General features: G+C 43.9%; 1 protein-coding gene across 2 annotated transcripts in view; it reads right to left on the bottom strand.

The window, feature by feature from the left end:
- LOC120033889 (KAT8 regulatory NSL complex subunit 1-like) overlaps nucleotides 1-22299 on the bottom strand; it is a 79133-nt gene that overhangs the window by 44390 nt on the left and 12444 nt on the right. For both annotated transcript variants that reach the window (XM_038980259.1, XM_038980260.1), the window contains exon 2: nucleotides 6187-7549. In XM_038980259.1, coding sequence (XP_038836187.1) covers nucleotides 6187-7460 — 1274 coding nt within the window. In that variant the 5' untranslated portion in view covers nucleotides 7461-7549. The remainder of the gene's footprint in view (nucleotides 1-6186; nucleotides 7550-22299) is intronic.

Below are 22299 nucleotides of genomic sequence, written 5' to 3'. Positions count from 1 at the left end.
GAATCCATTAGTGAAAAGCAAACACAGTGGTGTGAGAGTGAGTGAGTGTGAGTGAGTGAGAGTGAGAGACAGATGGTGAAAGAGATAGTGAGAAAGAGGGTGAGGGAGAGAGAACAGCTATGCTTCAAATCATGCAGTCACATCACCACAGGCAGAGACATGTGTGGTGGTTAACTAGTATTTGTATGGCATTTCCTACTATCACAGAGTGTGAATGACTCTGGACAGCACTACTGCATACACAGAGTGTCATAGTGACTGCAAACACACACAATGGAGGACTTGACCCCCATACCAATTTGAACATTAATAGATTCATGGGACTACTGCCAGGTAATGTTAAAAAGCCTGGTTACCATCTACCATCCTAATGTGTGCCAAATCCCAAGGGCACATCCCAGGAGTATTCATGAGGCCAACATTATAAGACTCCCAAAGTGCACACTGGGAAACCCTGTTTCAAATGTAACAGAGAACAAAGAGATCCGAGGCCAACCTCCCTGGAGAGCGAAAAAATTACTTAATGCCATTGCCTGCCTATGCATTGCTTGATCTTTGAAGTTTGAGGCTGGTATCTGTATAGCACTTTGTGACAACTGCAGATGTGAAAAGGGCTTTACACACAAATGTGATTGCATTTGAGTAAGAATGAGTCTTACGACTACTTCATTATTTCACTATGTAGCTATTTCTTCCCATTGTCATTGTGTTGTGCAGCCATGCTGTGGGTGTGTCACATAGCAGCTTCCATTTCAATGAATCATAGGAAGCATTAACGAGCCAAGAACAAGACATTTCAATGCCACTTCAGGCTCGTCTTGTACCTGTGAAAGGACGAGGCCCACCGGCTTATTTAAACGAAACAATTTATCTGGTGGTTGCCCTAGCGAACTATTCAGTCAATGTGCTTGCGATTGTTTTAGTAGAGCCCAATAGAAATTCCCAAACCAGTTATATTGATCTATCTGGTAGCAACGGAAGGCACCGGCATCCTGTCCCTGGGATAGGCCTAATCTTGATCAGATGCATTGGCACAGCCTTGAAGTAACATCAGTTGAACCATTTCAGCTGGGTCGTGTCCATTAGGCACTAAATGGAAGAAGTGAAAGAGGAAGGGACTAACCTGGACTTGTCCAATAAACGCTCATGTTCGTTTTCTGTTGCAAAAGATTATTTACGCTGTGCCCTAAATCAACACAACCCTGACGAGGAAAACACTACCATCCAACTCCCAGGGCGTTCATTATGGGGGGGAGAGGGTGGGTGAACCATATCCTACCATAAGCTCCAGAAAGCCATCCTGAGAAGGCAGGCGTGTTGTCGTTTCAATCCCAACCCATTAATCTAGTGGTGGTGGTGGGTGTCTGCTAATCCAGCATGCTCGTAATCTCCAGACTGATTAAACAGACGTCTAATGCACCATGTGCTACCCAACACGGCCTTCTTTTCACATCAAGATTTTTCCGTTGGAAACCTTCTGGTTAGATAAGAATGATGAACAATAAGAATGATCTATAATGAAAAAAGTGGCAAACAAAAGTATTACTGTTGTGGCAAAAAACTATTTTGTAGTGTACCCTTGCTTTAGGGCGAGATAACATGGTCATTACGGACATTACAGATAGACCTGTAGTGTGTGAGAGGAGCAGATGAGGGCCATTTGAGACGCCACATTACTGTTGAACACTGAGCAGCTAGAGTCAGTCCGGGTGGGTTTTTTCATTTCACTGCCCAGGGGTGCAGCTGAACAGGACCCAGGATATGGCGACATGTGGTACGGACTGCAGAGAGGACACGTTGCATGGAAACGTCAAGAAAAGGGCTAACAGAGCCTGGCGTCAGGCTGAGAGACTGATGAACAGACATACCAGGTGAACGTATCAACACAAGTCAGGGAAAGAAGAGACAAAAGGAAGGCAGAAAGAAGAGAGAAAAGATGGGACGGACATAAAGACGAGAACCACCCACACAAAGAAATCCAAACCAACCCGCTTGCATCGAGGATCCTGCGAGCTAACTGGCTCAACTGGAAAACCAACCGACAGGTCAGCAAGCAGGAAGGCGCAAGGACGCAGTGGATCCATTTGTAAATGAGCAACTCGGGTCCTTAAATCACACGAAGGACTCTTGGCACAGCCCTGTGAAGCACACAGAATAATTGAAGGACAGGGCACATAAGACCAAGCCTGTTGTTCCATAGTTTGGCTAGAAGGAGCTTAGTTCCTCTCATGCTAACTAGCCTAATGTAGGCCTAGGCTACAGCTATGTGCCAAACGGCCATGCAATAAAAGGAACCTGAGCGAGCATGAGAGGAAAAACAAACTGTTGCAATTATGGTAATGTTGCAATTATGGTAATAAAACAGACAGACTGGGAACCAATCAGGACTAAGCTCTCACACACCAGTAACAGAAGGAAGAGGTCGGTAAGTGCTTGAGGGCTTTACTTATTTAAAACCTTGACACACCTCAGTCATCTCTCCCAATTTCCTTGCCATTGTTTTGGTGCAGAAGAATATAAAACACTGTTTTGCACTTACAGCAAATTGGGATGCCAAAAGTATTGGTACAAACGAATCTCACACTCAATTTGCATTAGGTCAACATTCACATGCCCCACCATCACTCAATATATTTCACACCAAGTTTAACATCAGTTGGAGCAAAAAGGATAAGGACCTATTTCTCCATATTGCATTTGAAGGGATTGAAGGAAGAAAGGTATTGCACCGAGACCATGTGAGAATGAGTTGCAGCAGCGACACGACAGTACAATAATACATGAGGCTTTGTGGAGATTCTCCTCAAGATGAAGAGGAGCCTGTGAGAGGTGAGCACAGATGAGGAAGAGAGCGCGAGAGAGAAAAAAGCACTACAAAAAATATAAACATCCTGTTAGCAAAGGCAGTGGGTATGCATAATGGATGCTTGACTAGTTTCAGGCTTTGAGATAGACAGCTGCTGATAGGAGGCGCTGGTCTCTGGAAGAGGCCAAAAAAATGGAGCGGACAGTGGAATGCACCAGAATAGGCCTATCATCATCCTGAGACAGTGCACTGCAGCACTAAGGCTGAAGGAGTAGAACATCAGAGCCCATTTCCACGAAGCGTCTTAGAGTAGCGAGTGCTGATCAAGGATCAGTTTTGGCTTGTAGATCATAATGAACAAGATTATATGGACAGATCCTAGATAAGCACTGCTACGCAGACGCTTTGTGGATAAGGGCCCAGAGCCTACTGGGCCATGTTGATCAGACACTTACCTGCACAGGTGACATGTCCTGTATTTCAAACATGGAGCAAGACAGGTTTGCCTGGGTGTGTTTTGACATGGGGAAGGGGTTCACAGGGAGAAGGTCACCAGAAGGCACATCATTCTCAAAGCAACAGTATTTCACAAACACATTGAGCCTATGGATGAGTAGATATGAACCTAAAAACAACTCCTGTTAGGTAGAACTGAAAGCAATAGAAGTTCATTGATTTTGCAATGAAATAGAGACGTTTTATTCTTGAATGCATACTATTTAGGGTTATGGGAGTGAGTGAAACATTTGGCCTATAGGGTGCTACAAGACCTTGCCTGGAAGGAAGCCAAAGGTTAATGATTACAAATTGAGGATATAAGGCTAACCAACAGGGCCTAAAATGAACACCGGCCACCTGCCAAACACGGGTATATTTTGGCATGGGCGGGTAAGAATGTCTAATTCAACAGCCATGTTGGTGCGTGGTAACACTTCGGACTCTACAGTGTGAGTGCAACATAAAAACAAGTGCGAGTTGCAATTTATAGCAAAATAAATGCTGCAGTAGCAGTTTTCAAAGTATTTCTGTCGTTTGGTTTCATACCTGGTAACGCACAAAGAAATCTTAATCCTAACGTTATAGCTATCCCACCTCGCACAGCAACACTGCCCGTCTGGAGGGTTGTGAGCACTGAAAGATTTGTTTATAGAAGCAATGGGCACAGGCATAAAAGTTGGTCTAATTTACTTAAGTCTACTACTTTGTCCTTGTGTTTCTTGGCTATTTACATAGTTTTGTTCACAAGCTCGGTTGCTTTTCAATGTTTGAGTTTGCTCCCACAGCTAACAAAAAGAGACATCGTTGGCCTCTACTAGTGACATTGTTGCAGGCACATGTGATGACTTGAGTGGCCCTGTTACCAAGGTACCCTTAAAGGGGCAGCTAAACATTTGTTAAAATACTCCGGTCACAGAATATTAAATCGAACAATATACCACATTACTTGTTTTAGAAACATTAAGCATGCTCATCCGTTTTTCTTTGTGTAATTATGGTAAAACTGATATTTGGGCTGGTAAAAAATCTGAGTGGTTTGGTAAACCGCTACACCCCTAGTGTAATTACGTGTGGGCCAGGACAAACACCGCGTGCAGACGGACATACAAGACACATCACACAAATCAAACTCATCCTCAGGGGGTTGCTCGGAGCTAAAATGATCTTATTGTGGCTGCATCAACACCACCATAGCGACATCAACTGGTTTGGAAAGAACAAGCTTTCCTTACACAAGACGCAACAGACATCCACACACACACGACATGGTGGTACCATCAACGAGCTGCCGACCTAAACTATGAAAAGCAGGAATAGGTCTGTCTGGTGAGTTGAAGTGTTTGCAAACATGTTATATCTGTTCATCATATCCACTTCCGTAACATTCTATGAGTCATGTACAAGAAAAAAGAAGAAAAACAAAGCCCCCTCCCTCGCTGCAAGAGGAGTGCCCTGTCACTTCTTAAAGGTGCAGGCGCCCCTATTTTCTTCTCCCACACGGACAGTCAGACAGAGACTGTAAAAAACAGCAGCTGTGTCATCATGCTCTCTCACTATAATCTGCCTGGAAGTAAGCCTATTTGGTCTTACGCAATTGGCCATGTGACCGACCAACTGCCTTCATCATGCCTGAATGTAGGTTATCCCTCATGCCGTCGGTCCGTCTTTAGCTCACAACATTCAAACAAGGCCACTGTGACTCTGACCCAGTCAGGCTCACGTGGAGTCCCAAATGGCTCCTTATCCTCTACATGGTGCACTACTTTTGATCCTAGCCCTACGGACCCTGGTCCAAAGTAGTGCACTATGTAGATTGATTAGAGTGCCCATGGGCCTCGCACTACACACAATAACCAGTGGGCCTTGTGGAGCCGGAGGAAAGCTGCAGGGCTGACTATAAAAAGATCCAAACATAGTTGAGTAACATGTGGGCACTGAGGATCATAAAGAAAAGGCCAATCCAACTGAATAGGAACATCTAGCATAACCAGCAAAAGCTAGCCAGCGCTATTCAAAAAGGTAACATAGGACCAATACTGAATACTTGAGGGTGGAATGTCAATCTACTCCTACACCATTTCATCTGCATGTAAAAAAAGAGATTGAAACATCTATTAGGTTAAAATCTACTCGTGCGTTGATCACATTAAGTGCCTCATCCAATGGAGTCAACAAGGCAAAAGATCAGATATCGGACATAGGATAACAACCGCACTGGAATTAACCTAACCTGGGGCCATGCCAGCTTCTTCTGGATATCTCTGCCTTCACTTCTCTGAAAATGGTGGTTTCTTTCTCTGGTAAATGCCTTAGATCCAGGCTTATCCCTGAAGACATAAAAGTGTGTTTGAACCAGAGGACCGCACTGCACCGCAGCATCAGAACACAACAGCGTTTTATTAAACAGGGTTTTCATTCACTTTCATTACCCATCACTTCATCAGGGTCACCTTCCACACAAAGGAGGGTGCAAGCCACATCCTCATCAACACAGGAAGATGTAGCGCACACACACGCGCTTGTACGTAACATGAATGGGCCTGGATTGGGCTTACTTTCAGCAGCAGAGAGTGGTAAACTGGACATGAACCCTGAAACTGGCAGTGTGTTACTGCTAAAACAAGGCTACAGATCCCCAGTGGCTAACAACCCAACAAACCAAGCCAGATGGAGTCCCTCCCTGTCACTCACTCTAGCATCTTTGTATTTTCCACTACTTCAGTCGCTGACTCCCTCTCTGCTTTCTCCCCATCCTAAATTCCAATTTAGTCAACATTCCCCCATTCAAAAAGGCCCATTCTACTCTGTCTTTATCCAAATAATTTTCTGTTAAGCGGGAAAAAATACCTAATAAACATTTTGTCCAGGTACTAGGTACTTACAGAGAGATGTGTCGCTGCTCGATGTCCACCCTGGTGAGCTCGTCCTCCTCCACGTCAGTCTCTCCTCCGGAGCTGCTCTCCGTGGCGTCTGAGTCGAAGGCGCTCTCCGTGGACCTCAGGTTGGTGGTTCCGCTGAGGGACAGGCGCTCCAGCTCTGCTGGTACAGAGCCGTCCTTCAGGAATCGCCCAAGCCCCTCCCTCTCCTGCAGGGTGAGAGGTGCGTCCTGGCCTCCTCGTCTCCCGCCAGTTCGGAGGGCATCCAGTGGCCCCAGTGTGCTCTCCAGGAGCCCCCCGAGCTGCTGTTGGACGTGGTGCTCCACCTGCTTGGCCTGAACCACCTGGAGGCGCTTCCTCAGGCGCCGCAGACGCCCCTCAATCTCGCCCTGCCGGCTCTGGCTCTGCTGAGTCCGCTCCTTAACGTCCACTCCAAGGCTGCCCAGGCCCAGGGAGGTCTGTCGGTCCGTTGGGGAAAGGGATGATGTGTCCGTGGCCAGCGATGGTGGCCGTTCGGAGGGTTTGCTGTCGGGGCAGTCCATGGGGGTGTTGGAGGCTGCGGGGGGTGCTGGCTGTTCAGGGTTTCCGGCAGGGTTGTAGGACAGTCCTGTGGGCTGCTGGTGCTCCCCTCCCCCGTTGAGAGGAGAGTTTCCTCTAGAGGCAGTCGTGTTGGGTTGGGGCACCGGGGAGTCCAGTCCATGTCCAGCAGGAGGCCTGTTATTACCTCCATTGACCGTTGTCATACTGTCCCAGTCCGGCCCATTTTTGGCGAACTTCTTAGCCACGCCGTTGACCGGTGGCGGCGGGCTTGACAGGGCAGGGGGACCACCCCCTCTGCTGTTACTCATGATGCTCTTGAGCTGCTCCTCTGAGAGCTCCAGTGTCTTGTGTTTCCTGGGCAGGAAGCTGGGCAGAAGGCCGTGTTTCTGCAGCAGGACGCCTTGCAGCTTCAGTGACTCCTTGGTAGAGGGAACGGACGTCACGTCTGAGCACAGGTATGACGCCACCAGCGGCTGTAGTTTCCCAAGAGGTGTGGAAGAAGCCTCGTTGCTTCGCGTCGACTCCTCCTTCCCCTTACCTGTGATGGAACCCCCGTGGGGACCGCGCTCTTCGGAGGCCTTGCGCTTGACGGCGCCGTTGCTGGAGACGAGGATGTGACTGGTGCCTCCGTTGCTCTCCACGCCGCTCGGGGAGAGGTTGGAGGAGGGCGGAGCCAGTTTGAAGCGGATGCGGTGAGCTTCGGCCGGGGCGTCGGTTAGAGCGGGCGCCATCGCAGCCATGCAGCACACGGGGGGGGCGGGCGAGGGGGCCTCTCCCGGTGCCGAGGCCAGCTCCACACCACCCACCTACTGCCTCGCCAGAGGACAGCCTAGGAGAGAGAGGAAGTCAGAAAGAGGGAGAAAGAGGGGTAGAGAGTGTGTCAGAGATTTACATGAACACAGCACAACATCCATGTGCCATTTCAAACGTTCAACCTTGACAAATCATCATTCACGGTCATCCAAACCAGTCTTACACCACACCAAGAGCATTCTATGTGATGCTTCAAATTTGCCTATAGTAGTCATAATGATCTGGGCCCAATACCACATTGCTACTCTGCAAGAAAACCGGTTGCTGAAGCTTTGAACACATATGAACTCATCAGATATCAATGACATGTTTCTGGAGCATAGAGGAGCAGGTGCGTAGATGAAACCATAGCTGGAGGATAGAGAGAAGTGGGGGGAGGGGGGCATTTACCAGCAGAACTACATTGAGAGGAGCAATGCAGCTTAATTTATGTCTGCATGGGACACAAGAGGCAACAGCTGATCTCACCAAATGTAGGTCAGAGCCCTAGCTGGAGCGAAGGCCTACCAATACACATCCAGACAAGGGGGATTTCAGCAGCCAAGCAGTAGACTAACGGGGGGGGGGGGGGGCGTGTGATGGGAAAGAACCCTACCAGGGGTCACATCTGTATTTTCAAAGTATTCTCATGGAGCTCAGAGGGGCTTTTAAGACCCCATAGCCAAGCTAAGCTCACCGTTTCAATGTGCAATTTGGTTAAATGTTTGGCAGGCTGCCTGGCTAATGTAATTCAAGAACAAGGCAGGGTACAGACTGAGGACAAGGCAGGTAAATCCTAATGGTGGAAGGAAAAATATGTAGGTGGCTGGCTAGCTTCACAAGTGCAAATTATTCTTACATAACTGCTCAATTGAAAAATCTAATATTTCTAAGAAATGTTCAGTCATGAATACAAACACAGGCCAGGCTGACAAGACGCTACATGAAATCACCATTCATTTTCTGAGAAGTAAACACACACACAGAGAGGAGAGAGGAGAGAGAGAGAGAGAGAGAGAGAGAGAGAGAAGAGAAGATTGGTGTGTTATTATGTTCTGAAAGGGTGCCGTGCTGTAAAACTGCAGATCCGAAGGGTGTGGTGATGGATGACACAGGTGTTGGGTTACATTGTGCAGCTGCATAATAGGATAGGCTACATGCTCCATCATTTCCTATTAGATTAGGGCTAGGCTTAGAAATCACAAAAAAGGCAGTGTTGTGTTCAGCTTTATTACATTTGTCAACAAAGAATGCAATAACGTAAAGAAATGCAATATTGTAGAGAATCACGTAGGCTTATCGTGTAGCCTACGTCTTCATTACAAGGCAAAAACAATGTCCCCATGTTTCATCTTCAACCTAAATGAAAGCATTTTCTGGGCTATCGACCCAGTAAATCAAAAACCAGACATTCAAACTATTCCTACTTCCTAGATGTAAAATTCCCTTTTCCAATTTGACTAAAAAAAAAACATGTTGCAATAGTGATCGTTTCTCAACGGGGGTGTTTTCTTAACAGTCACAAGTAAATATTGACCTATCGCTGTGTCGCTGAACAGCTGCAATATTTTAAGCAACAGCGCTAGCAAGCAGAAAGGCAAGAACTTCCTAAAAAAAAAAAAAATGAAAATGCAAATGGCAACACCTTCAAAATAAGGCCAGCTGCTAAGAACTGACGAGGGGGAGGAGGTACATGTCATAGTCAACCTAATCTTGTGATAATGTTTTACTCAAAATGCCTTGCGTGTGACAGCCATGGATAGGCTGGGACAAGCTGGGACGTTGAGCTGCTGCAGTAGGGGGGAGGGGAGAGGTGTGAGGAAACAACGGGAAAACACTGACAATCAATCGAAGCTGAATGACAGTCAGTGCAACCAATCAGACGGCTCTGCATGATTGGTAGGTGGGGAATGTTGAACAGCAATGCAGATAAGGGCATATCTCGTCACAAAATTGATGGAAAATGGAAGGGAGAGAAAGAGTAAAAGAGGGGGACGGGAAGGCCTAAGTCAATTGAGTTTATCTAAAGCCATTTCTGGAAGCACTTTTCAGAAATGCTCTTTGGTGAGTTGTTTTCCGAAAGGCTGTTCCCCCATGTTGCTGGTTGAGTGGGGAGACGGCTTAAGTAGTGAACAGATTCTAGAACATTCTGGAGGGGTATGTTTATCTGACATGCATGAGAGGTCAACTTAACCGTGCTAATCTGAACCCATCGTCTGTGCTGCTGCTACCATATGATGAGGGGTCAGGTGGGGATGGAAGGCCACACTTTAAAAGGAGGGATGGAGTCACTCTCCAGTTGTGGACAGGGCCCCAGGTGTTTATTTTTGTATGGCCACCCACACACACTAGTGGTGCGCGGGTCACCAGCACCAGCCGGCAATTGCTAACCCATCCGCAACCGCCCAACTATACGTGACAAGTGAAAATCTGAGGCCTGTAGACTACAGTGGGGCGCAGGATTTAGATGTTTCTGCTTACAATTTCCAACATTTTGGTAGGCCATGTTAGTCGGCTTGTCTATAACTAGATACATGTAGTTTCTCTCCTGTCATTACACAGTATGTTGCCCTTGAATACTAAATAAACCATTGCTTACCAGAATATCATGAATCGATAGAGTGAATGTTTCAATCTAGTTGACGTCGGTAAAGCTCTCTGTCATCTGATTCTTTCACGGAGCAAACCCTTTTAGGGACCGGGGAGAAAATTAAAAATGTCCAAATGACATCAGTTTGACCGATCGTAAGGAAAACAGAAAGCTGTGAAAACAACCTAACGTGTTTCCGATAAGATTTCAGTTCCTTTTGGATTGTATGTGGTTGAAATACTATCAGCTTGTATGATGCTGATAAAGATAGATACCGCCTGTAAAGGTGCTAACAGCACACATGCATTCTCTCAAGATGCTGAATGAAAGAAATCCTATTTCCCCACTCCTGTCCCCTAGTCAAAATGTAGCCTACATTTGGTGTATTATTTTACTGTAAGAAATGCCTTATTCAGCAGGAATTAATATTAAAGTCTATGTGAGAGGTTATAGACCAACAGTCGGGTGTGCAGATTTCAGTTTCCATTTATCCCATCTGATTAGTAAGCTACAATTCCCTTGACGTGCCATAGGCCTATTTGAAGTCCCTGTCTTGTGCCTGTTGAATTTGTATAGCGCCTCACAATCACCACATACCCATATCGTTCCCAGACATTACTTTTCTGCCCCACCCCCTTCTCTTTATTTTCAACTCTCCATTTCACAGCTTCAATGTAGCCTATATATATAAATTGCACAAGAATTATGCATTTATGGACTTATGGTATTGTTTTCTCATTATTCAACCCGCCCGCCATCCACCTACCCTTCCTCCACACAACATTTCATGACCCTACACACGACCGAGCCACGGATATAACAGCGGGGACTGCGGGTTATGAGTCAGCCCAAGCATCACTAACACACACAGTCTCTTTAAAGAGGAGTGTTATACTGTAGCTTGGCATTTAGTCACATCACACTAGACACTAGAACCATGCAGCTGTGTCAAATATCAACTGAGACAATAGCCAGAGCCCAGAGCCAATGAAATAGCAGCACCTAGCAAGACCAGGGCAGACATTAGGTCTATTTAAAGGTGAAGGAAATGATAGATGTTTAATACACGCATGATTACCCAACACACACACACTCTCTCTCTCTAGGGATGGGCACGGTTAATCAAATATCCGGATATCCGAACGGACGGTTCGTATTCAAACAATTGAGAGTATTCATTTCTGGAGATAATTTTTAGGCCAATTTTAACAATGAAAAAGCTTCATCTAAATGACATTGTCCATGTTACATTGTTACACACAAGGACATACTATGACATTTGAAACGCTTAATTGAATAAAACAAAACGTTATAATGTAGTGTTTACTTAAGGCTCTTTGAGCTACTGCTGCTTCAGACGCAACGTGGTGTTGACAGTCATTGTTTACAGTTGTGCACTGTAAATGTAGCCTACAGTTCTGAGGACTCACAAAGTAATTGCTTTATTTTCAAGCTCATTTTCACTCTTATGGGCTATGGGTTGCATTTTACACAAAAAGGTATTTTATTATCATAGTGCGTTAAGCCCTATGGTCAGCCCTGACAACGGTATGCTCTTTTCCCAACTTCAAATAGCAATTAGCCTACAGGCACGCACACCAATGGTGAGTCCTCAAGACCTGCTGGCAGATCAATACAAAAAAAAAGAAGTACTCAGCAGAAAAAAAATCTGTTCTATGATGGCAAACATCAGACTTCTCTTTCACCGTTGTTGTTAGCCAAAAAGTACTGCTATAGCACCCTGGAAACACCGGCGCACTGTCTGGGACGTATTTATTACATTATGTTGCAAAACATTTCCTAGATGGAAACAAACGTAACGTAACGAAGCGGGAAGGGACCTACCTGAATTTGTCCAATTATTAATTGGACAATTATTAATCTAATTGTTAGCTTATGATTACACCTCAGCTGTTTGCATTTTGCATCATTGTGATTGGTCAATTTTTTACATTGTGAATATCCGGAAAATAAATATTGATAGTATTTGAACAGTGAAATAAATCTCCTGCCCAAGTCACCCACAAAATGAAAAATCAGTGGAGCCTGCTCTTTCTCTTCGCTAATGATGCGAGTGTGTGTTCAGTCTGCCTGTTGCATGTAGAACATCCTAGCCTATTTAATGACGATAGGCCCTGGTTTACTGAAGTTACGAGGCAAAAAAATTGCGAAATACAGCACACCATTGCAAGATACAACTTTGATTGCCAATAGATAGGCATAGTGCAGGGTTCTGTTTCTATCTAGACAGTGCCCCTCTCTCTCTCTGTCCCTTGCTAGTTCGCTTGTGTTCGTTTGTGTTCTCGGAAGTACAAGTACAATCAGTCTCCTCCATTCCAAAAATACAGAATCTTAGGAGTCGATTCCACTAAATGTCTTGGTAAGTCACTGTATTTAACTAACTTTGGAGGTACTTTTAAAAAAAAATTGGGGGGGAGAGTGGTCTGCACAGGCAGCTCAACATTATTTGATTGACAGTTCTGGTTGTCTAGAGATAGACATGAATCCCGCTTCATTGCCCGACCCTAGCGGTCATACATATGCAGTGCTTGACTGGGACTGGAATAGATGCCGGTACTGTTTATATTTAGGTACAGGAGCGCCACAATACTCTTGAGATAATATTCTTTAAGAGGTGCAGGAGCTCAAGCAGTAGAAAATGCGAAGTGCCGGTACTCGCATCCGGTGAGCTCCTGCACAACTCAAACACCGTACATACTAAGAGGACCATTATTCTGCATTGTGAATTGATGTGGAATGTTATGAATTTTTCTTTTCATTTTAATGGAAAACCGATTTTAAAAAAGTTAGCAGTTGAAACATTAAGCAAAATGTTCAATTTGTCACATCGCTAGTCAGATCCTTGCTCTGTAAAGTGGTTCCTTCAAAATATGTCCAGGCACACAAACTCAGAGACATTTACAGTGAAACTCAAAGGATATGCACCGACTGGCACACTATTTCCTAATGGGCCCTGGTCAAAAGCAGTGCACTGTATTGGGAGTAGGGTACCATTTGGGACCCAGACACAGCCTGCCTGCCTAAAGGAGAAGCTATGTGTAGGGAGGAGCTAATCCAGCCGCCTGCTAGTAGCACATTACTAATACAGCAGCCAGGTTCAATCTCAGTTCACCAAACCTCAATCAAATAATCCACTACAGTAGAAAACAAGTAGGCTACGGTACAACCCCTCCCTTCTCAATGTATGTGTTCACAATTCCCTAGTAAACGGACGGGGGAAGGGGGGGGGGGGGGGGGGGGGGGTGAATGACAGTATGATTCAAGTATGTCTATATAAATTGAATGTACTTAGTAAAATTAAGATGCAAATATGGCCCGAGTTACATAGGACAAACAAAATTCATCTTAGCCTAAAACTGTGTGTGTGACAAGAACAGCTTGGTACGTAGTCTACCAGAGGTGCGAGTTACCTCTTGTATCAGCTACTGCAGCCCAGGGTTTCGTAATGGGTGCTTTCCCAAGTGTCTCTACATAGAAAAGCCTTTTATCAATTTAAGACTTTGAGAGGCAGCAGGGAGGGACAGAAATTAGGGAGTTAGGCTGTCTGGGGAAGTCCCGTCCTACACTCCCCAAATGATGTTACAGTTTGGATGTAATCATGATGGAAAGAGAACACCGTTTTCCCTATTCAAAGGGGGGAAATAATTGTATGTTGACCAACCTTGACACACACGCATGTGCTCGCACGCACGCGCACAAATACGCTGAAACAACTTCGCTCAGCTATCGCTCAGCGTCACTCTTATAATAACCCAGGAGAGTAAAGATCCAGGGGGTTTGGAATGTAAGGTTACCTCCCTTGGGCTGTTGTGTCAGAAAGTGAGATCAGACTATGGCAATGACTCAGCAATACCTCACTCTACACAAGGCACCAAGTAGACTACAGAGATTACAAGTAGACTACATTCTGGAGGATGTCTGATGCAGCCAGGGTCAAAAGTAATGCACTATGGCCTATACTACGGACATAGGGTTCCAGTTAGGGAGGAGGAACAGAGCAGTCATACACCACTGATTCCAGACACCTCTAGAATGTTTATTCACAAGGTGATGTCATAGACCAGGAGAGAGAGAAACCATGAGAAATTCTTAGCACACATTTACTCGTGACTTAGGCTACTTCCTTTGCATACAGCATAGCATGTTTTTAACCTCTGGTCATTTCCGTGTAAAAAGGCCCCATGAGCACCAACATGTGAAGTTCATGTCAAATCTGGTGCCAAATGAAAGCTAGGAGTCTACATTTTTTGAGAAATGAAGGCATACATAACTTTAACCATTTTCCATCCTCAAAATTAGGAATAATCAAAGGCTTTGATTTCTGGTCAAACAGATGGAAAAGTCTTAAAGGCATTTGAAATATATCAAAACACAATAATGCAGAAGTGAAGACACTGCCAACTAATATCAACACATATTTTGTTTAAGAAACATTGGCCTGTGCCTTAATTCTGTTACCAAAAGCCCATATATCTTTAAGATATTTTCTAATTTCTCTCGCTCATGAGGGAGGAAAATGAAAGTTCACAGAAGTAACAAGGTAGAAACCATATTAATTTGGTTTCTTAATTATTAAGTGATTAAAACTTTAAATTAACCAAATTGGTGACAGAATTTCCTTAAAATCAGTAAAGGAATTACTGCAATTGAATTGGCTACAATGGGAAATCAGTAGTCACAAACCAGTCTTCCCTTCCATTGGCATATTATTACATTAAACTCAACCATTTTCATTGTTGGCTGGTGGTCAAAGCTGGCTCGCTCCCTCTCACTCTCTCAAATACAATCAAAAGTGAACTAAACAATCAAGAATTAACAGTAAACTCAAGTTACAAAGGAATAGACATTTCAAAATGTCATATGGCGACGTACAGTGTTATAACGGGCAAATAGTTCATGTACAAAAGGGAAAATAAATAAACACAAATATAGGTTGTATTTACAATGGTGTTTGATCTTCACTGGTTGCCCTTTCCTTGTAGCAACAGTTGACAAAATCTTGCTGCTGTGATGGCACACTGCGGTATTTCACCCAATAGATATGGGAGTTTATCAACATTTGATTTGTTTTCGAATTCTTTGTGGGTCTGTGCAATCGAGGGAAATATATGTCTCTCTTTCCTTAAATTTTGGGTCAGTCACAGTGGTCAGGTATTCTGCCACTGTGTACTCTCTTTCAGGGCCAAATATTATTCCAGTTTGGAAAGAATTTAACAAAAACCAGAGTAATGTGTCAAGTAATTATCTTTTTGTTCTCTCATGATTTGGTTGGGTCTAATTGTGTTGCTGTTGCTGTCCATGACCCACTTGCTTAGGGGATTCTTCTCTAGGTTAATCTCTCTGTATGTGATGGCTTTGTTATGGAAGGCTTGGGAATCGCTTCCTTTTAAGTTGTTGTAGAATTTAAACGGCTCTTTTCTGGATTTTGATCATTATTGGGTATCGGCCTACTTCTGCTCTACATGCATTATTTGGCGATTTACGTTGTACACGGGGGGGTGTTTTTTCAGAGTCTCAATTAGGTGTTTGTCCCATTTTGTGAATTCTTGGTTATAAGATCTCAACCATAAAGGGCAATGGGTTCCATAACTGATTCAAGTATTTTTAGACAGATCCTAATTGGGATGTCGAATTTATGTTCCTTTTGACGGCGTAGAAGGCCCTTCTCACCTTGTCTCAGATCGTTCACAGCTTTGTGGAAGTTACCGGTGGTGCTGATGTTTAGGCCTAGGTAGGTGTAGTTTGTGTGCTCAAGGTCAACGGTGCCTAGACGGAATTTGTATTTGTGGTCCTGGCAACCGGACCTTTTTATGGAACACCATTATTTTTTGTCTTACTGAGATTTACTGTTAGGGCCCAGGTCTGACAGAAGATCTAGGTGATGCTGTAGGCCCTCGGTGTCTCTCTCACACACATACACAAGCCCCCTCTCTTTCCTTTTATTGTAACTCGCATCTGAGCGCCAACCAACACCGGACGTCAATGGAAGTGTAAAAGTAAATTAAATTTGGTCAGTCGGCCCTGATTTCAACATCCAGAGAATACGTTTTTGATACGATCTGGACCGGCATTAATTTCCACATCCACAGATGTTTATTTTTGTTCCAGTCCGGCCTTGATTTGGCCCATACATAGACATCCATGATTGGTTCAAATCTAAACCAACCATAGACGTTTGTTTTACAAATGTGAAGAGCACCGTACAGTAAAGATAAATAGTTAGTTTTTTAAAGTTGAGTATAGTTCAGTACAGTCCTGTATGGTACAGTATACTATTGAGTTGAGTATACTATAATTTACTGTATTGTACTATGCTCCACTGCACTAAACTCTACTGTGCTGTACTTTGATATCCAAACTTGTGAAACATAGACGTCTATGATTGGTTCAGATTTGGTCCAGTCCAACCAAATTTGGTCTTGTTTGGGGGCGGAGATCATTAAAATAATAGCCAGTGTGTAGAATAATATGCAAAGGAGGATATTACATAATTATACATTTCTGTAGGCGTGTAATGTATGAAATATTTCAATACCACAAACCTACCACTCATCAATACCACCCATTTCAAAGTGCATGACCCCCAGATGTCTACTTAGAAAAGCTGAAAACAAATAAGCGCACACATCCAACAACTACTTGAAAGAGTAAGAACATTTCAGTGAGACAACTCAAAGGCGAAATCCATTAACTGCAAGAAAATGGAATTCATTGCCCTTGACAATCAACCGATCTCTGTCGTGGATGATGTTGGCTTTCGCCAACTGGTCCAGCACCATGATTCCCGGTACACATAACCAAGTAGGGCGCTATTTTTCAGATGTTGCCCTACCGGAGTTACACAGTATTGTTGAAACGCACATCCATGAGTTACTTGCTATGGGCGTCACTGCTATTAGCTTCACAACTGACATTTGGGCCAGCCATGTCAGCCCCATGAGCATGCGGAGTCTGACAGCACAGTGGGTTGACGAGGATTTTGTACTGAGGAAAGCCGTATTGCATGCCCTAGAATGTGCTGGTTCTCATACTGCTGCTGCCATGTTAATGGCATTTGAGAACATGTTTGAAACATGAACACACTCCTAGCTCCATTCGAACGACTGACTCGAGAAATAAGCTCACCAACTGCATCTGCAGCACACATCATACCCTCTGTCATGGCATTGAAATGCCTGCTCAACAAAACTGCCGACACAGACCGTCGGGTTAAAACTTACAAAAGTACTCTACTAGAGGCTGTGAACAAGCGAGTCGGTGGTATTCTCTCTGAGCCTCTTTACTGTGTCGCCACCATGCTTGATGCTAGGTACAAGGACCGCTACTTCGACGCAGACAAGAAACAGGGTTTACGTGAAATGTTAGACACAGATGGACAAGATGGAATTGGATACAGTGACAGTTGGCACAGAGGAAGAGGACCCACGACAGAAGAGGCAACGGACAGACAGAGATGAAACTTCACTGCTTGACATGTATGATGAAATCCTGGATGAAAATTAAACGACTGAACAACGAAACAGCACAGCAAGTGAAACAAAAACCTTTTGGTCAGTAAGTGTGTTTCAACTATTTAACTGTACTAGAATGCTTAAAAAGGCCACTCAAATTTAAAATATCAGTTATCGGTATCGTGTTTTTTGGCAAGGAAAATATTGGATATCGGCCAAAAATGTCATATAGGTGCATCCCTACTCCTCACCATTGAATTTGACACATTTATTCCACCTATACAACCAGGCAAGCAAGAGCGGCTCAACACACACACACGGTGATACAAACAAATCCACATTATCATGGACGACCCTGAGCCATAATGCTCGCCATGCATGGCGGTGTGCGGAGCCGAGCGCTGGAAACAGGACTCCTGTTACAGAGCCCTTTAAGACCAACCCTCCCAGTCTAACCAGTTGCAGGCGTATAAGAAGCTCCACCCAGCCAGCGATACCCTGTCCAACCAACCGCTGGCTACGTTTAGGACATGCCCCGCGATGGCACGAATTTCACACTATCACCTTATTCCGATGAGGCCCCTCTCACCTAGTCATGATGCGTATTCTACACCCATCACCCTATTATACATAGATGTAATTAAATTAGGCTATTCTTCGGTGGAGGCCGCCTTCGCAGAGGTAGCACCAGTAAAACCTGAAATGGATCAACCTCCAGTACAGAGGGAAGAATGTAGCCTGTGCTGTAAAGGTTAACATTAGGAAAACAGGCTAGCCATTTTGCCATAACACAATATACTGTACTTAGCATTTATGATGGTTAAGCATAAAGACCTAGGCCTAATGTTGGTCAAAAACATGCTAAGTATGTCACAGGAAGGCCAAAAAGATCATCAAGGACATCAACCACCCGAGCCACTGCCTGTTCACCCCGCCATCATCCAGAAGGCGAGGTCAGTACAGGTGCATCAAAGCTGGGGCCGAGAGACTGAAAAACAGCTTCTATCTCAAGGCCATCGGACTGTTAAACAGCCATCACTAGCACATTAGAGGCTGCAGCCTATAGGCACAGACTAGGAATCACTGGCCACTTTAAGGAATGGAACACTAGTCACTTGAATAATGTTTACATATCTTGCACTACTCATCTCATATGTGTATACTCTATTCCATAGTATTCTACGGTATCTTAGTCACATAATGTTTATATATCTGGCATTACTCATCTCATATGTTTATACTGTTTTCAATACTATATCTTAGTTAGTTCCGCTCTGACATCGCTCGTCCATATGTATAGTCTTAATTTATTCCTACTTAGATTTGTGTGTATATGTTGTGTAATTTCTTAGATAATAATTGTTAGATATTACCGCACTGTCGGAGCTAGAAGCACAAGCATTTGGCTACACCCGCAATAACATCTGCTAATCACGTGTATGTGACTTGTAAAATTTGATTTGAAATAGGGTCTATCGGTAAGAATTATATACACAGTTGAATTCGGAAGTTTACATACAACTCAGCCAAATACAATTAAACTCAGTTTCACAATTCCTGACATTTAATCCTAGTAAAAAATCCTTGTAAAAAATCCTTGTTTTGGGTCAGTTTGGATCAAAACTTTATTTTAAGAATGTGAAATGTCAGAATAATAGTAGAGAGAATTATTTATTTGAGCTTTTATTTCTTTCATCACATTCCCTGTGGGTCAGAAGTTTACATACACTCAATTAGTATTTGGTAGCATTGCCTTAACATTGTTTAACTTGGGTCAAACGTTTCAGGTAGCCTACCACAAGCTTCCCACAATAAGTTGGGTGAATTTTGTCCCTTTCCTCCTGACAGAGCTGGTGTAACTGAGTCAGGTTTGTAGGCCGCCTTGCTCGCACACAATTTTCCCCACAAATTTTCCATAGGATTGAGGTCAGGGCTTTGTGATGGCCACTCCAATGCCTTTACTTTGTTGTCCTTAAGCCATTTTGCCACAACTTTTAAAGTATGCTTGGGGTCATTGTCCATTTGGAAGACCCATTTGCGACCAAGCTTTAACTCCTGTCTGATGTCTTGAGATGTTGCTTCAATATATCCACATCATTTTCCTGCCTCATGATGCCATCTATTTTGTGAAGTGCACCAGTCCCTCCTGCAGCAATACACCCCCACAACATGATGCTGCCACCCCCGTGCTTCACGGTTGGGATGGTGTTCTTCGGCTTGCAAGACTCCCCCTTTTTCCTCCAAACATAACGATGGTCATTATGGCCAAACAGGTCTATTTTTGTTTTATCAGACCAGAGGACATTTCTCCAAAAAGTACGATCTTTGTCCTCATGTGCAGTTGCAAACCGTAGTCTGGCTTTTTTTATGGCGGTTTTGGAGCAGTGGCTTCTTCCTTGCTGAGCGGCCTTTCAGTTTATGACAATATAGGACTCATTTTACTGTGGATATAGATACTTTTGTACCTGTTTCCTCCAGCATCTTCACAAGGTCCTTTGCTGTTGTTCTGGGATTGATTTGCACTTTTCACACCAAAGTACATTCATCTCTAGGAGACAGAACGCGTCTCCTTCCTAAGCGGTATGACGGCTGCATGGTCCCATGGTGTTTATAGTTGCGTACTATTGTCTTGGCTGATTTCTTTTGATTTTGAAGGTAGGCCTTGAAATACATCCACAGGTACACCTCAAATTGCCTCAAATGATGTCAATTAGCCTTCTAAAGCCATGACATCATTTTCTGGAATTTTCCAAGCTGTTTAAAAGGCACAGTTAATTTAGTGTATGTAAACTTCTGACCCACTGGAATTGTGATACAGTGAATTACAAGTGAAATAATCTGTCTGTAAACAATTGTTGGAAAAATTACTTGAGTCGTGCACAAAGTAGATGTCCTAACCGACTTGCCAAAACTAGTTTGTTAACAAGAAATGTGTGGAGTGGTTGAAAAACTAGTTTTAATGACTCCAACCTAAGTGTATGTAAACTTCCAACTTCAACTGTATATATACACATGTTATTTTTACAACAAAACAATATCCTACCTATTGACTGAGAAACATCAATGATTCTCCCTCACCTGGTCCAGTACCAGGTAAATCCATCAGACTCTGCAGCTACTCGGATTGCAGCTGAAGGTCATAACCTTTATCTCTGCCATCCGTGGGAACCATCCACCAACTCACATTAAACCCAGCCCTTGAATGCGATAAGGATTTCTCCTGCATGCAGCAGTTAATGTGTCCGGATCAAAGTTCCCAGGCTACACTGATAATGACTGTGTGTGTGTCCATGCATAGGCCGGTGTGTGTGTGGTGTGTGTGTGTGTGTGTTCAGCTGTTGGAAGCTCATGGTGCGATGCGCAACGCTAAAAACTGCTCCGCGGTCAAGAAAGAAAGTAAACTCCCACTCCAAATTCGCACCATTCATTAAAATCACAATTTAACCAACATCCATCTATTTTTGTGACTACCTGGACCTACCAATTTGTTGAAGTATTGAAACCAAGCCATATGGATTTGAATGAAAAGTATTTGAATAAACATGAAATGGTGAATGTAAGAAGCGAACATAATTTCAAATAGGCTACATGTCAGATTAAACAGCATAAAACACTAAATAGGTCAGGAACCAGACAAGTAGCCTAAGGAAGAACGAAAAGGAAGTATTTAGGTTATATTATTTCAATTATTTCAAGGCTATAGCCTACAAAGAAATACATTGTGAAGCATTTGAGAGTGTGACAATAGGCTGGTAGGGACATAAAGCGCTCAGCATTTAGACAACATTTCGTTGTATTAAATCATTAGGCCGGACAAAGTTGAATTACTATTTAACGGATGCCCCGCCTCACTTTTCTCCACACACAGGGGAAAAATTTTAATAAATCTGATGTCGTTTTTTGGCCAATATACGCGGCTATTTGTTTATAATGCACTGTTCGCTCTCCCTTGAGGCTTTCCCAAGTTGATGCCCAAGAGACAAAACAGCCTCAGATCACGCGCTCAGATCAAGTTCAAGCCTCGGATTGGACAATGAAACACACACACGCTCGCACCTGCACGCGATGTCCAGTCATGGCTGAAGCCAGCGCATATTCCTACTATTTATGTGTCCAGGTTAAACGTGGGACATCCCTCATTATAAACAAACACTTGGTTAAATTCATGGTATTGCATCATTTTCAGATCTATCAGAAGCGATTAATAGACAAAACAACAATGTAATTTATAGGGATGCATGAAATATCGGTGAACACATCGGAATCGGCCGATATTAGCTAATAATGCCAACATCAGTATCGGCCGATGTCTAGATTAATGCACATGTGCAAAACCGATGTCAAAGCTGACGTGTATACCTATATAACGTAGGTACATGATGTAATGACGCCACATAAAAATGTTGCGCTACAAGTGCTACACAGCATTCCTAACCTAGCCAAAAATATCTGCTATGTGGATTTAGCAGTCAACAAGTTGAGCAGTCATTTGAAAGAGTAAGAACATTTCAGTGAGACAACTCAAAGGCAAAATCCATTAAAGCCAAGATAATGGCATTCATTGCCCTTGACAATCAACTGTTCTCAGTCGTAGGTGATGTTGGCTTTCGCCAACTGGTCGAGCACCGGTACACATTACCAAGTGTGCTATTTTTCAGATGCTGCCCTGCCGGAGTTACACAGTAATAGCGTGACTGCTATTAGCTTCATACATACTATGGAATG

This window comes from Salvelinus namaycush, chromosome 41, assembly GCF_016432855.1.
Source record: "Salvelinus namaycush isolate Seneca chromosome 41, SaNama_1.0, whole genome shotgun sequence".
NCBI classification, from domain to species: Eukaryota; Metazoa; Chordata; class Actinopteri; order Salmoniformes; family Salmonidae; genus Salvelinus; species Salvelinus namaycush.
This window is presented reverse-complemented; position numbering and strand designations above follow the sequence as displayed.